The sequence below is a fragment of the Schistocerca americana genome, chromosome 2 (genome assembly GCF_021461395.2).
Source record: "Schistocerca americana isolate TAMUIC-IGC-003095 chromosome 2, iqSchAmer2.1, whole genome shotgun sequence".
Classification (NCBI taxonomy): domain Eukaryota; kingdom Metazoa; phylum Arthropoda; class Insecta; order Orthoptera; family Acrididae; genus Schistocerca; species Schistocerca americana.
The window spans coordinates 97,375,331-97,391,224 of record NC_060120.1 but is presented as its reverse complement, the minus strand read 5'-3'; the positions used below and the strand labels follow the sequence as shown (position 1 = coordinate 97,391,224).

General features: G+C 37.9%; 1 protein-coding gene across 4 annotated transcripts in view; it reads left to right on the top strand.

Moving 5' to 3' along the window:
• LOC124595805 overlaps window positions 1-15,894 on the top strand; it is a 249,294-nt gene that overhangs the window by 20,422 nt on the left and 212,978 nt on the right. For all 4 annotated transcript variants that reach the window (XM_047134699.1, XM_047134700.1, XM_047134697.1 and 1 more), the window contains exons 3-4: window positions 10,281-10,400; window positions 11,395-11,523. In XM_047134699.1, the coding sequence (XP_046990655.1) occupies window positions 10,281-10,400; window positions 11,395-11,523 (249 nt within the window). The remainder of the gene's footprint in view (window positions 1-10,280; window positions 10,401-11,394; window positions 11,524-15,894) is intronic.

Here is a 15,894-nt window from a genome sequence, read left to right as displayed (position 1 = left end):
GGTGCTTGATCAGGCCTTATGATCATAGAACCAGAATAGAAATAGTTTTTGTTTATAATAGTGAATTTAATAAAAATAGTGGAACTAGAATGTACTCCTATTAATTTAGAGTATGTCATGTAAAAAATAAATAACCAGTAAACCTGATTCATTTATCTGTAAATCTGGCTTTTGGTTATGCAGCCAATATTAAAGGACAGAAATACAGAATGACTCAATTTCCTTGGTAGAAAATCAAAAACACCCTGTAGTAGGATATTTAATGTGTTATGCCGTACCACTGCACAAATCCTATCACTGAAAAGATGTCATCACAATAGGTTCTCTTGTCAATGTTGAAATGTAGCTTTATGGAGCATAAATTGTGTCAAAGAAAACTTGTCGTGGGACAATAAGAAAATTAACTGTAGACAAATTGTGTCATGTTGACAATTGAGTCCATTGGATACTTCTGAGCTACAGAAGCTATGTCCCACTTTGAGCCAATAAACTATCTCTGAGCAATTCAGAATGTGATGACAACTTCAGAAATTACCAGCACTCACCATTGAGAGAAGCAGAATACACTGTGAGCTCAAAAAATCAGTTTAAACAGTCCGTGCAAGTATGAGTGTCCTTCTTTCCTTGATTGTGCACGTAGAGCTGCTGACTTCAGTGCAGCGGTAAAAACTTTTCATCGGAGGATACAGGAAGCACAGCTGATTGTCACACTGCAGAACAAGAGATCAGTGCTGTGTCACGGTAGCAGCTACCACCATATTAGCTATTGACAAAAATAAAATACTCCATCTATTAAGTTTTCAAACATTGTTATGTTTAAAGTTGTAGATCTTATTAAGTCACTTACTACACTTCCTTTCAAATCCTGCTACGAAGCTTTTGATAGTTTTATGATTAAGATTTGAACACTGAGAAGTGAGAAAGTTGCTTTACTTTACGAATTTTCATTTGTCATATAGGATAAGATCTGGGAGCAGTTACAATGGCCAGATAATCAGTGAGGCTGAACCTTTTTCACATCTTAGGGCTGAATGCCAATGATCTTTCTTGGGCACATCACATTTAGGATCTGCTGGAGAGGCCTAAGGGTTGTCGTTTTTCGCATAAAAATTTTCATGGTCATTAACTTCGTTAGTGGAAATTTTTTGTGCACACTCCTTTATCTCAGTCTGTAATTTCACCTGGTGCTGGCTATTGCAGTTGTGCCATGTGCCTTGTTCATTCACTAAAACATTTCTTTGTTGGTTTCAGATTATGGACCAAAGCTAAAGTAGATCAGAATCACATAGAATGACATTTTTCCTCCCCCCACATAATTACAGGTTGTTCTCCCTGTGAAATATTTTAAAACGTGATGTTGCACACAAAGGACCTTCATATTATGCACACCAAGATGTCTTTTCAAATATGCCCCCTCATGCACGCTCCCCATCTCCTTTTTGGTCTTTTCTGTGTTATGTTTGGCAAACATTCTGGAAAATAAAAATGCCTATCTGTAAGATGGTGTGCTTTGCTGTTGGTATTTGAGTGGAAAGGGGGGGAGGGGGGAGTGTGTGCAATTGCTGATGTTTGTTGCAGAGAGGATTTTGTTTACCGAGACTAATTGTGAATTCCAATCTGCTTTTTTCACTGCAATGTTTTTGTACCAAGCATGTGTATTGCAGCATGCAATGTCCAATAAATAGCGATAATATCTTTTTTCAGTTTGCTCCTGGCCATTTGGTATCCTTGGAGATAGAAATTGCTCATATTCATGCCAGCTCTGTTCTGATTATAGTCCATGACTACACTTGTCTTGGCCTGATGACATTCTTTAAATTTAATTGTTGAAACATATTGTGAAATGTGCTGACAATCGTGTCATCTCTATTGTCCTTCCATTTCATCAGTATCTGCTTGTTTGTTTGTTTCTGTATTCCATTGTGATTTCTTCCTTTTTGTCACATTGTGCCAATGTTGTCGATGTTGTGGAGCATTAGTTTGTCAACCAGATCTGGAGTAACACACCAGTTGTTAATATAATACAATACCCCTTTCTGAGTAAATCTGAGCATACTCAAAACAATTGGAGAATTATTTTCTTTTCAAGATAGTATGTGTCATTGAGGGTGGCCCGTAATTACTAAGGGTGACCCATGCACGCTGTTCTTCTGTAGTTTTATGTTTTCTGCATATGTTAGTTCAACCCTTCAAAAAGGAAGTGGACGTACAAGTGAACCATCGCCAACCCGCACCACCATTTGCGTGAGGTTTCCTCCTGCTTCCACTCTGAAGAAGTAATATCGCCATCTGTCGTTTGACTCAGGTTTTACAGTCAAACTGGTAACACGTACAATGTACTCTAGTGAAGACTACACCACTATGATACTGATCTATGAGGAGATGCACAGCAGTGCAGCTGAGGTCCGAAGACTGTATTCACAATGCTTTGCAACCCGATGTCTATTTTCTGTGCATGTTTTTAGACATACAGAGATGTGCTTAAGAACAAAAGGAGCTTTCCAGATACAATGTGTTGTGGAAAGACCAATCTGTGATGCACCTGAAGTTGCCCAGAAAGTTATTGAGTATTTTGGAGCACATTCCATGTAGGGTAAGCATAGCGAAATGAAAATGGTGCATACATACAAAGTAGTATAAAAAATTGTTATTGTGGTATTGTATTTAGGTTGCAGTGATAATAATAATAATAATAACAATAATGGCCATATTATTATTATTATTATTATTAATATTGTGGAAGTCATAGATATCACCAGTAATACCTATTTCTCATTGTAATTAGGACAAATAAGAGCTGCAGCAGTCCTGGGGATATCATGGTCTTCAGTGTAAAGGTTTCTGGAGGAACGAAAATGACATCCCTTTAAGCTGCACCTACAGCAGCAGCTATGTGGAAACGATTTCCAAAATCAGGTGTCATTCTGCGTGTCTCGTAAATAAAGTAGCCATAAATGCGAATTTCATTAGGTAGATTTCATGGAAATGAATCCTATTTCACCAATGACGCCACTGTCAGTAGACTCAATTTACATTACTGGGATACTGCAAATCCTCATTGGTTACTGGAATACTGCAGATCCTCATTGGTTACTACCACATCATATGTGTCTGCCCCTGGCAGCTGAGTGGTCAGCGTGACGGAATGTCATACCTAACGGCCTGGGTTCGATTCCCGGCTGGGTCGAAGATTTTCTCTTCTCAGGGACTGGGTGTTGTGTTGTCCTTATCATCATTTCATCCCCATCAACATGCAAGTCGCCGAAGTGGTATCAACTGGAAAGACTTGCACGTCGCCGAAGTGGCATCAACTCGAAAGACTTGCACCAGGCGAACGGCTACCTGACGCCCTAGCCACATGGCATTTCCATTTACCACATCATATACAAGTGCACTGGGTTCTTAACATATGGTGCTGCCTTCTAGAAGACTACGTCATTGGACAAGTTTATTTGGCTCCCAGACTAAATGGTTGGCTGTATTTGCAATTACTACATAATGGGCTGAATCTTGGACATCTCCTAGAAGATATTCCACTTCAGTTAGCTGTGAGGCACTGGTTTCAGCACAATGCTGCACCACCCCATTATTGTGGAGGGGTTAGGGAATATCTCGACAGTGTGTATCCCGATCGGTGGAAAGGTTGTGGTTGTTGCATTCGAAGGCCAGTGAGATTGCCTAATTTAATGCCCTTGAATTTTTACTAATGGGGCTATGCCAGGGTTTACTAAATGGAACCAGAAGATCTAGATGTGTTAAAAGAATGAATACATCATGCTTGCTCTTCAGTATTTGCAGAAATGTTAAGAGGTGTCCTTGGTAATATCGAGAGGCGCTTACGTCAATGCGTCCAACAAGAGGGACATGAATTTGAACATTTGTATTACGAATAATGCAATTATAAAGATCTGTCAGTCTATAACACAGGTTCAAAGGAACATCATTTATGATATTCATTACACTCATTATTCATTATTGCAGTTAGATATGGTACTATTTATGTAATACTGCCAACTCTGAAGCAAGAATTGGTGCATTGTGTGTTGCTAATAAATTGGCTGCCGTATGTTGATATGTCTTGAAACATATAATTAATATCCTTTGGCCCTTGTGTGTGTTGTTTTGGTCAGGGAGAATCATCCTTCTAGACAGACACCTTCCTTGAGCCTGGGAATTGAATCTGGTACCCCTCCTATGGCAAGCAAGTTTCCTAGTGACGAGCTCTAGGATACAGAGATTCAACTACAGTGATCTGCCTTCGTGGTGCGTAAACAAATATGTGCACCTCAGATGTTCATAATCAGCTGAACTTCAGATGGTTGTATGCTCTGAGTACCTAAGGTATCGTGTGGTGTATTTTCTACAAAGTAGAGAAATTGCAATAAAAGAGGAAACCATTTTTCATTGATAAGTTTCCTAAAGGAAGGTATGGCAAGTACTTCTTTATGGCTTGTGAAAAATTACTTGAAGAATGAATTTGCCAGTTGCTGTCATCATTTCATCACCTGTTATGTCTTGCCAGAAGCGAACCTCAGATCTTGCTTCTGAATTGGGATGGGAAGTTGTGTACTGTTGGGCAAATATTTTCATTTGATTGCTATTGTTTTGCACAGATTCATCTACAGAACACTGAAAATGCCACCTTTACAAGGAAAGAAAAGGCTCTAGAGAACTGCACTAACATGCGCAAAAGCATCTTGTGCATCTGTTGCAGTGCTTCATTGTTGTATAGTTCTGAATCTATATCACTTTAATTTTCTTCACCACCCGTGTCTACCAATTATAGGAGCTGTCACTGAAGTTATCATTTTTTTAAAAGCAGCCATTCTGTTTCTGAATCCTACAAAAGACTTTTTCTGTCACTTGATGCATGTTAAGACACTCAGACAAATGATATGAGTAGAAATTACGTAATATTGAGTGATGGGTGGTACTACCTTGTGGATAAAGCATTAACTTAGTTGGTTGCTTAGTGTTCCATGGACCATTTTGCACGATAGATCGTAACGATGTGAAACGAGTCATTTAACATTCACATTGCAAATTAATTTGTACATATGGTTACGTTGTCAACATTTCTAAGGGCTTTTTAAATTTTTTTTAAATAACATTGTAACGTATGGGCCTGAAACGTGTCATTTCCATTAGCTACAAGTCCCAGAAAGCTGCAGACAGATATATCTGTTGAACCTGCAAAGAACAAACAGGCTATGGATGGATATAGCTGTCATGTTGTTATCAAAAATTTCTCAAAAGTCATAACTGTGGCAATCCCGAACATACCTTCTGTTGTAGGATAGTCAGTAACATGGATTTTTGCAAAAGGAAGTGCAGTGTTTGTTCAGCTCAGAAAAGATGGAAATACAGTTTGCATTTGGATAATGCCTACATAACCCCAGGGAAAAGTTTTTTTTGTTTTAATTAATAGAAGCCCACCAAAGAAAAGAAAATTTCTAAGAAAACACATGCACCATTTTGCAGGTTTCATTTTCAGTGGACTTATAGTAGAGACGAAGAGCTCTGCATAACAAACAATCCACATATTTTGCAGGAGAATTATTTGGAGTAGCTTATAACCTTCCATTGTGTTTCCTGCTTTCAAATTTGTGTTTGTTTTGATTAAAAAAAAAAAAACACCATTCTGTAAATTCCCACAGAACACACAATAAAATTGACAAAGTTTTCAGACTTTTGTGGATGACTATTGAAGCCACTAGGCAGAAGATCATCATCGGATTCTTAAACCTTAGGACTATCCTCCTTAACAACTGACTGAAATTTGAAAACAATATAATAAGACTTCTTCTGGTGGACTTAGTTGTAGTCAATCATACCATGACACTTGGGAGAAAAACACGTACCATTACAAACATACAGATACCTCCAAAGTTAAAGTTTTCAAAATCAGTATGGCAAGAACTTCACAATTTGAGTGGCTCTTGCCGTGATAGAATGTGGACATCATTCACACACATCCAAATAACTAGCAATTGCAAGTAAGGTTAACATGTCAACAACCCATGAAAACAGGTGCAGCAATGATGACAGTGATAGTAACAACTGAACACAATTATGCACATTTAATGATGACTCAAAGAACATGCTTGCACAGCTATGACTGATGCCTTCGGGACTGTACTTTATTTTTCAGTTCTGCAGCTTTTGTCAAATTAAAAAAGTAGAGTGCAAAAACAATGTGAAGATGTGGAAAGCATTGAAAAGAGAAAAAAAAAAAAAAGTATGTTGAGCACCATGATCACTACCTGATTTTATGTGAATCTGCATTTAATAGAAAGTCTCAATAGAGTATGTACTGCCTGATATGCATAAACACAGTAGAGAGAAGAAAATAGCTATCATATTGCAATAAAAAATGTAAGAAATAGGTTGCTCTAGCTTGAAAGAACAACAATCAGAACATCGATAAATGAAAAATATCAAGAAAACAGACATGGAGACTAGCTTCTAGTGAAGCAGTCTGGAAGGAAATGTAACTGCTAATGAGAATGATCAGGAACAAACACATTTCATTATTTGGATGTCTAATCAGGACACCAGAGAACAGAATCAGGAGAGTAATAGAGATGGATTATGGAAATCAAGATGATTTGAGGATTTAAAATTACAATAAAGATCTAATAAACAAAAAGAGACATAAATCAAGAAACTGAAAGACAAACCAGATAATAAACAAAGAGCCACAGTTATGCAGTGGGAAGCATGATTTCAAACTAAGAATGTGTATAAGCTGAGACCCAGAGAATATTGTGCCGGGAAAACAAACTTTTTTCATCCAAATTCTAAAGTGCAGTAAAAATCATACACAGTATTTTGTAACTAATGGTACTTTTTTCAGCTGATTTTAAATTTAACGTAATCTCGGGGAAACATCATTAATGCCAGTATTCCACCTGACAGTGAGCAGCTGTATATGGTGCTGCTCCATCACGATTCACATATGCCTCGTCAGCTGATGGTCACACATCTGTGTTAGTGACAATGTTGTCATCCTGGCCATCAGTTTCATCTCTCTCGCTTTGAACGATTTCGTTGTAACTGAGAATTTGGAATCCAGGGTCTGAAAATCACAAGTGAGCCCCTTGCCTATATCCTCTGCACTACAATTGGATTGTCCAGGAATTTTTAAAAGCATCTTTCTTATGTCCTCAAGTGATATTTCGTCCTCTGCCATGTCTCGTTCTTGTTCTTCATTTTTATGCTGTTCTTGTCTTCTTCATCTTTCTGCACCTCATATTTATTTGAAATGTCTTTCAATTGGTTCCAAGCTCTTTTTAATGTGGTTGTCTTCACTAAATTCAGTGATTCCACCACCACGTAAGAGCAGTCGTTTTAAATTCAATTTTTGGTGATAAACCGAAGTGCCTACTTCGTTTCCACCGTCTGTCAACAATTTCCTTGACAGTTGTCCTTTGTAATTTCGCTTTGTAGTTCCAATAACCGATTGGTCCATTGGCTTCAGCAAACTTGTTACATTTGGCAGCGGGAAGAGTGTTCTGAAACGCCCACCTTCTCTATAAAAAAAGCTTCTTGTGGGCTGGGCCGGGCGGGTGGTTGCATTGCCCAGAATTAATGTCATGCTATCTCCTTCTTTCCATACGGCCTTTTGTATTTTTTACTTAAGGTATGAAAATTGAATCATACCATTCACAAAGCAAAGTGGCAGTCATACAGAGCTATATTTGAATCTTGTAAAGCCCGAGGATTTTTTGATTTTTCGATCAACTGTAAGGACTATGGTATGAAGATTAGCATCTCCAAAATGAAAGTAATGTCAGTGGGAAAGAGATATAAACGGATTGAGTGCCAAATAGGAGGAACAAAGTTAAAACAGGTGGACAATTTCAAGTACTTAGGATGCATATTCTCACAGGATGGCAACATAGTGAAAGAACTGGAAGCGAGGTGTAGCAAAGCTAATGCAGTGAGTGCTCAGCTACGATCTACTCTCTTCTGCAAGAAGGAAGTCAGTACCAAGACTAAGTTATCTGTGCACCGTTCAATCTTTCGACCAACTTTGTTGTATGGGAGCGAAAGCTGGATGGATTCATGTTACCTTATCAATAAGGTTGAGGTAACGGATATGAAAGTAGCTAGGATGATTGCAGGTACTAGTAGATGGGAACAATGGGAGGAGGGTGTCCACAATGAGGAAATCAAAGAAAAACTGGGAGTGAACTCTATAGTTGTAGCAGTCAGGGCGAACAGGCTTAGATGGTGGGGTCATGTTACACGCATGGGAGAAGAAAGGTTACCCAAGACACTCATGGGTTCAGCAGTAGAGGGTAGGAGGAGTCGGGGCAAACCAAGGAGAAGGTACCTGGATTCGGTTAAGAATGATTTTGAAGTAATAGGCTTAACATCAGAAGAGGCACCAATGTTAGCACGGAATAGGGGATCATGGAGGAATTTTATAAAGGGGACTATGCTCCAGACTGAACGCTGAAAGGCATAATCAGTCTTAGATGATGATGATGATGATGATGATGATGATGATGATGATGATGATCGATGATGATGATCATCATTCAACTGATGAGTTATTTTGAGGTTCGCCGTGGAGTTAGCACATCTCAGCACTGTATTACAATCTTTATTAACCTGATGGCCAGAAGCTAAATCTGTTTCAAACAAAGCCTTGCAAATAAGGGCTGTATAAAAATGCAGGATTAAAAGATTTTGCTTCAGTTTTAAAATTTCTTGCTGTTTTTAAGTTTGCTCATAATTTTTCATCAATTACATCCAACTTGCAAATACTGTTCTGTGCTTTGATATTTCATAGCCAGCCATTGCTTCCTTTAAATGAAGACAAACTCGATTTTCTCAGCTAAAGGTTTTGCTTTTTCTCAAACAGTTTGCCCTGAAAGAGGGTTTCCCAATACTTGCTGCTGTAAAAACCACTTTAATACAATCTCATCAAGGTCTTTGTTTCCTGCTGCTTTCATCGCTTTTCTCATTGAAATCCCATCTTCGTTCTCAAAGACAGACTCAAAAGTTTAAAATTGAGGTTTTTGCTGAAATTGCTGATGTTCCCACACTAAACATCTCAGTTAACTGCTTGCCACTCCAGCCACTCACACATTTGTCTAACTGTTCAAGAACTTTTATTTTGTCTGCTAACCATAAGACAATGCATTGTAAGTTAGAAGACATGTTCCACACAGTAAACTGAAAAACATGCAGAAGGTATAGTGACAAATCAGGATATATGTTAATTTCAAGACACAGGCTGACATGGCTGCACTGAAAGTTAGGCACCACAAACATAACAGTGTGCACATTGCACATACAACAATGCACGAACTGTATTCATTGTTCACAAGATTTTGTGTTTTAATGCATTTGATGTGGACTGATTTTAGAATGATAAAGAAGCACAGCATACTGTTTACTGTAATAACTATTGAAGAAAACCAACACTTTTATTCAAACAGTACAAAGTTCTTTTCCCTCAAAGTGATCTGTATAATTGGTGATCCGAGTATTTGGAGTTCAGATAATTGTAGTTCTGCTGTTGCTGTGAGAGGGGAATCCTACGCTATCTGACAAAATGGTGGATGAGTTTCTTAGTCCCATTGAGGGTTGCCAAAATGTAGTTCATGTAGTCAGTTATTTCAGTTTGAGGCATCACCTGTTTAACTCACACGTAATGGAGTACCAGTGTCATTTAACAGTGCGGGCAGTGAAACAAGTCGGTGGTGGGATGCTGAAAAAAACTTCCATCCATTCTGTTCACTGACATCAGTCATTTGGCATTAACTGCCTGTAAATTGTCATTGTACCTATAGGTACAAAATGCTCTGACATATATCTTAATTGTTTTGGGTGTTGTGGGCCTGATGCCATGTTATGACAAAAAGCTTGCTTCCATGTTCACAATATCAACTTATGAACTAAGTTAAAGAAAAAATTACCATCAATAAAGCAACTTGGTGACCCTTTCCATCTTCCCTCTCCGGTCCTCTTATTCTGCCCAAAATGAATTTAGTGACACACTAATTGTCTGACAATAGAGGCAGTAAATAGTGCTATACATCGAGTAGCAGACACCCATGACGATCACCTCAAGTGAGTAGCAGACGTGCATGACAATCACACAAAGTGAGTAGCAGATGTCCATAAAAATCACCTACAGTAGCTGCTGAAATATTTGAACATTTTTCAACATTGCAGTAACACAGTTATAGGAAGGGCAAATGACATTGAATGATTAGTCTCACATTAATTATTTTATTCATAACAAAAGCTTGTCACTGTTACAGATCAACAAGCAAAGAAACAAAGCGAATGGTATGTGATTGCTTCCTCACCAAGGAAGAACTAGCTCGAGGGGATATGGGCTGTGGAGAGGACTGTCTAAACCGCCTTTTGATGATAGAATGGTAAGCAATATTTTTTATAAGGTATTACATTTGAAATAACGCACGCACACACACCAGGGGGTGGGAGTGGGTGTGGAAGTGAGAGTGGGATAGAGATAGTGTAAACAACAACAACAAAATTAACTGAACCATCTAAAGACTGTACTGTGCAATGTAGCATCTCCATATCTCACTCCCATTCCCACTAATAATAAAAATCTTTTTAATTTGTCATATACTTTTTGATGTTTGTTTTGTCGGCAAACACAGACTGTTGCAACTGAAATGGTCCAGAAGCTGTCCTTTTTTTGTTTCAGAAATAGAAAGAAAAAAAAAGTTCTGTTTGGAATGAGATTTGAAAGTCTAAACACATTTTATTATTCTTGTTATTGATTAGGAACTTGGTCATCCAATGCATGAAAAAAAAAAAGAGAGAAAGTATTCAACACAAAATCGTTGCAAATTTATGATCATTAGGTGGAACAAGATTTTTCAGTTTTAGGATTTGCATTCATGCTTAGTATTGTGTAGTACTTACTTCAGTTTTCTGAGTGAGAAACCCGTTTCTTTAATGAAGAATGTAGATAATTTTTCTCCAGCCTACTTAACGCCATTGCTCTGAAATGAGAATCATATCCAAGTATGTAGTACGCATTCGTTAGTTGCCTTCTTCATGTAGTTGCAATTTTAATAGTCAGCAGTGATTTATAGCTAAAATGATTTAGAATGAATGTAGAGGTTTTGGAACAGGAGCCCTTTGGTCAGTAATCAACAAAAATTGGAGGTATGTATCCAGAGGAGCAGAAAAAACATGTTGTTCAATTTCAGTTATGAAATCACAAGTTTCACCTTTTGCCTTAGTTTATTTATTTTTACTGATGATGGTTTTAAATGTCTAGAGTTGCTGAGTTTTCATACATTACACCCCTCTCCCCCCTCCATCCTCCGTCATTAGTCGTAATATGAACATAATGTCAGACGTTGTTGTTTAGGTGCTAACATAATGTCTTTTCAGTGGTTCTCGCTGTGCAATGGGAGATCGGTGCACCAACAAACGCTTCCAGCGGCATGAATATGCAAGATGTGATGTCTTCAAGACTGAGAAAAAGGGGTTTGGTTTGCGAACATTGGACGATTTGTCTGGGTGAGTAGTACTTCAGATGCTATGTTTTGAACAGTGTACCCTCTCCACTATTCGAATTTCTTCAGTTTATTCATTTTTGTGTGTTTTTTTCATATTTTCAGCTGACATATTATCTGTGTGCATGTTCATAATCTTTCAAAACATTATTGGAGTGAGAAAATTTGTTCTTCTCTAGATCCCATTTAAATATTAATACAACAAATCCCCAGTAATGTGAACCTGCTTAAGCCCGAACTCTCAGTGAACACGAACAGAATGTTGGTTCCAGCAGAAACATAGATGATCTCATAGGAAGTTCCATCGGTTACAAGAATTACATAGTGTTTTAGTGTTGTATCAATAAGATTCCCCCCCCCTCCCCCCTCCTCTGTTTAACCCAGTTGTAATATTTTCATTATCAGTAGCTTTACATACAGTAGCATGTGAATGCTGGCTCTGCCAATGACGACACATTTTGTGAGTTGTTCAAAGCAGTTTCCTGTGCAACAGCCTAGTTCTGCTGCTTATATAGCTGAGCATGACCTTATCAAGACTGCAACTTCCAGAATTGAATAAATCTCCCCTCGGCACCTAGTAAAATTAGAGGCACCTCAGATGAGCGCAGCAGTTACCCACAGTGGTCCTGGTGCCCCTGTGACCTACAACACCAGGAAGAATTGCTTCCCAGCTTTTGGCAAGATCAGTGTGTAGTGTGTTTTAAATGTTTAATGACTCCTCAGTGCATTGGTTGAAGCAAGCTGGTTGTATTCATTGGCAAAAATGCAACTTTCACATGTGGGTCGAAATTAATTGAGTAACAGGAAGACAACCTGGTGCGTTGCCAATTAATAGCATCACTTTAAATGTAATTTGTTTTAATTGACCATAACATTCGACTGCAGGTATGAAGTGGTGACCAAACCAGTCCTCAAAAAAGGAAGCTGCCACTCATTGACTTTCTAATCAACCCAGCTGCATTTTTTACCATGCCTGGATTTTCTGAGTAATAAACAAAGACAGGTTTTTAATTTACTATCACCAACTGCATTCACACCAGAAATCACTGTCAGCCGATCTTTGGTGGCTTTAAAAAGTGGACAACACTTGCCACCTCTCCACTTTCTGTGATGCTATGCCAGTTACACTGACTTTTGAATCTGCTAAACCAACCGTTACTAGCTTTCAACATTTCATTCTTGGCCACCTCCCCAGCTGTTCCTTTCAGCCTCTCAAAAATCAGCTTTGCTTGAAAGCACGCCATGCTGTGATCAACAGGACAATTTTTCACTCTTACTTGATTATCACACCATAATTATAACATTGTTTCCACCTGAGTGATAAGACGATGATGTTTACGAATACTCAAGCTTTGAATTGAAGCCAATTCAAAGCTTGAGTATTTTTCACAGCTTTGAGAACTTTTCTTTGCTGCTCTTTCTTCGTTTGGGTCATCTAAGGACCACGCACCAATTTCAATGCTTCCTTCTTTGTTGTTCTTTCTTTTTCCTCCAGTATTCTTTCATCTTTTCACTATGTATCCTTTTTCTCTCCTCGTACCATTTTGACCTCGTCTTCTTCTCCCTCATGCCTTGGAATCCTTCCATTTTTAACACTTTCCTCTCGAAACTCTCTCTTTCTGTTGCATCTTTTTCACTTATGTTGTTTGTTTCCAAATCTTTCCTAACTTCTTGTATCCAGGCTATTGTTGACTTCTTGTCCCAAATATACCTTTGCTCTTAATAATTGCTCTGAATCTTGATTCTGGTAGATCAAACTTATTTTCCAAATCACAAATTTTAATTTTTGCAATAAAGTCTTTGATAATAGTAACTTTACATTCAATGGTAATTTATTTCCTGTACTTGTTTGATGCAAATGAATCACTTCTGCTTTGTTTGGATACTGTAGTTGGAATCGTCTGAACTTGTCATAAGCCAAACACTATGTGAATGGGTACTTGGAATTGAGGTGCACCGTGCTCAGACAGACGATTTGTGTAACTCCCAATTTTCATAAAATGGTTTAGCGTAAGTCGAGGTATTTTTAAAGTACATCTCATACAATGTCTACAATATGGATGAAACTGGACTTTTTCGTTACAATATTTTCCCAAATTGTATCCTCATAGTAAAAGGTGACAAATGCAAAAAGTGGATCAGGCAGGAAATAATGTTAAACAGTTGTACTCATCTGTAATCCAGCAACAAACATCATTGTTGGGAGTGATCAGTAATTCTGAGAAACCGCATTGTTTTGAGAACATGAATACTGATACTTTACTTTGCATCTAATCTTATAATAAGGAAGCTTGTATTGTCAACTAACTCATCATTCTGTAAGTTGAAAAGTAGCTAGACTAGGCATGTTCTTCTGACACTGGACAGGTGTACAGAACATAACATACACAATCTTAACTTAACCACTTAAAGGTTCACATGTTCCTCCCACAAGAAGTAATTTTCAACCTCTGGATCAAAGCATTATTGCTCTTATGAAGAAAGCGTATTGCAAGCGACTTGCGAGAGCTGGAATTCTTGTTACTGAAAAGGAGATGGAAGTGCCATCTTGGAGTGTGCTATCACTGGACCCTGGGAATCATTGTCATTACAACACATACAGAACTGGTTTAGCAAAGTCTGGAAATGCAAAGACACTAATCTTGCTGATGAGTTAGATGGTGACAACGATACCACTTCACCTGGCAAATGGAATGTGTACAAGACATTGCGAACCCTGGAGTTAGTTTTGAGGGTTCTATTAATGCAGATAATGATGATGTGATGTGTGCTCCAGTGGTCTGGTGCACAGATGTGTCTGAGGTGCAAGAAATGCTATTAGAAGGACATGAGGAGGACATCATCATTAATTCCTATCCACAAGACGTGTTACATGCTGTGGATACCAGAACATTTTGCAAAATCCAAAATGACCACTAGTTCTACAGAAGCCACAAGTACAGCTGGCTATGAATTTACCATTCATTTTTGTTCCTGTCTGCTACAGTGTAATATACATGATTTTTTTCACCATAAGATGATCTGTGAGTACATTTTTTCAAGTTTTAGAACAGTAATTAATTTAAATCTTTTTTCCTTTTTGCATTCATTTTCTGTGTTGTTATTGCAAACTCATGTTGAAAATAGGTGACATACATGATTTGCTATAGTACAAATGTACCTGTATACTGTGAGTGGTTGATGTATTTCAAGATTAGAATTTTGAGTTTCTGATTAACACAAGTTTTTTTTAACACGAACTCTTGATTTTTCTGTTCCATTGGATCTGTTTTAATAAGGTTTTACTGTATTATAATCCCTAATTCAGTACAGAATATAAACAATAGCATGAAATAACACAGCCACACACTGTAGAAATGCAGTTTGGTGGTGTGTTTTTTGTACTTTTGTAAGGTGACTACCTACTCTTCGCCCACCTTTCACACAGCCATGCCATTGTTAGTATTTGACTACTATATGCTAATGCGGATGTTATTATTTATTGTAAAGTAATCAAGTTCCTGTTAAATTGCACATTGCCGTTAGTATTTTTTAGAGACAGCTTAAATATTATGCTTGTGTATGTATAATGCCCTTTGAGACATGTATTTTGTCGCATGGACTTAATAATAAGCAGTTGGTCTTAGCTGAGGGAAAAGGAAATTTAAATGTTATGGGTCAATATGATCATTAGAGGAAAAAAGTACTGGAAGAAGTCATTCCTTATTCACACCTAATAAGCTCAGTTTCAGTAAAACTCAATATGTTCTGTATATTACTACTGTTTTTACTTCCTTACTATGGTGTCTTAGAAAGTGAAGCTATGGGGAACAACTTAGTTCAGGTGTTAATGGTAGTATCAGGCTGAAAGTTGCCCACACTTGGAAAATTTGGTGTTAATTTACAAACCTCAGGTTGGTCCTTATTTAATAAACTGGCAATTCTTATACTGTCATCAAATTACATCGCTCTTGTCTGACAGTGGAAACTCCGGGGTAGAATATCAACAATGTAAGGAAAAGATAGATTGCTGTTTATCATAAAGATGACAGATTAAGTTGCAGACAGGCACAATTAAAAGACACTTACACAGCCTTTGTCAGAAAAATAAAGAGAAACACAACCATTCATTCACATGAGCAACCACACCTCACACACTCATGACTGCGAACTCCTCATATGAAATGTATTGTAACATGGATTGTTACAAATGAGATGCTAGACCTACATTCCTTCAGTAACTCTAAAAAAGAAAACTATCTGGAAGTAGGATGCATAGCATTGTCATCTCTCACTCAGAAACCTTGACATTGCTGTGGAGTATGTGCTTCCCACAGCCTTCTGCAATAATGGAAGACAGTTAGTGACCAAGAGCATACTTGCAAGCTGTAATGGG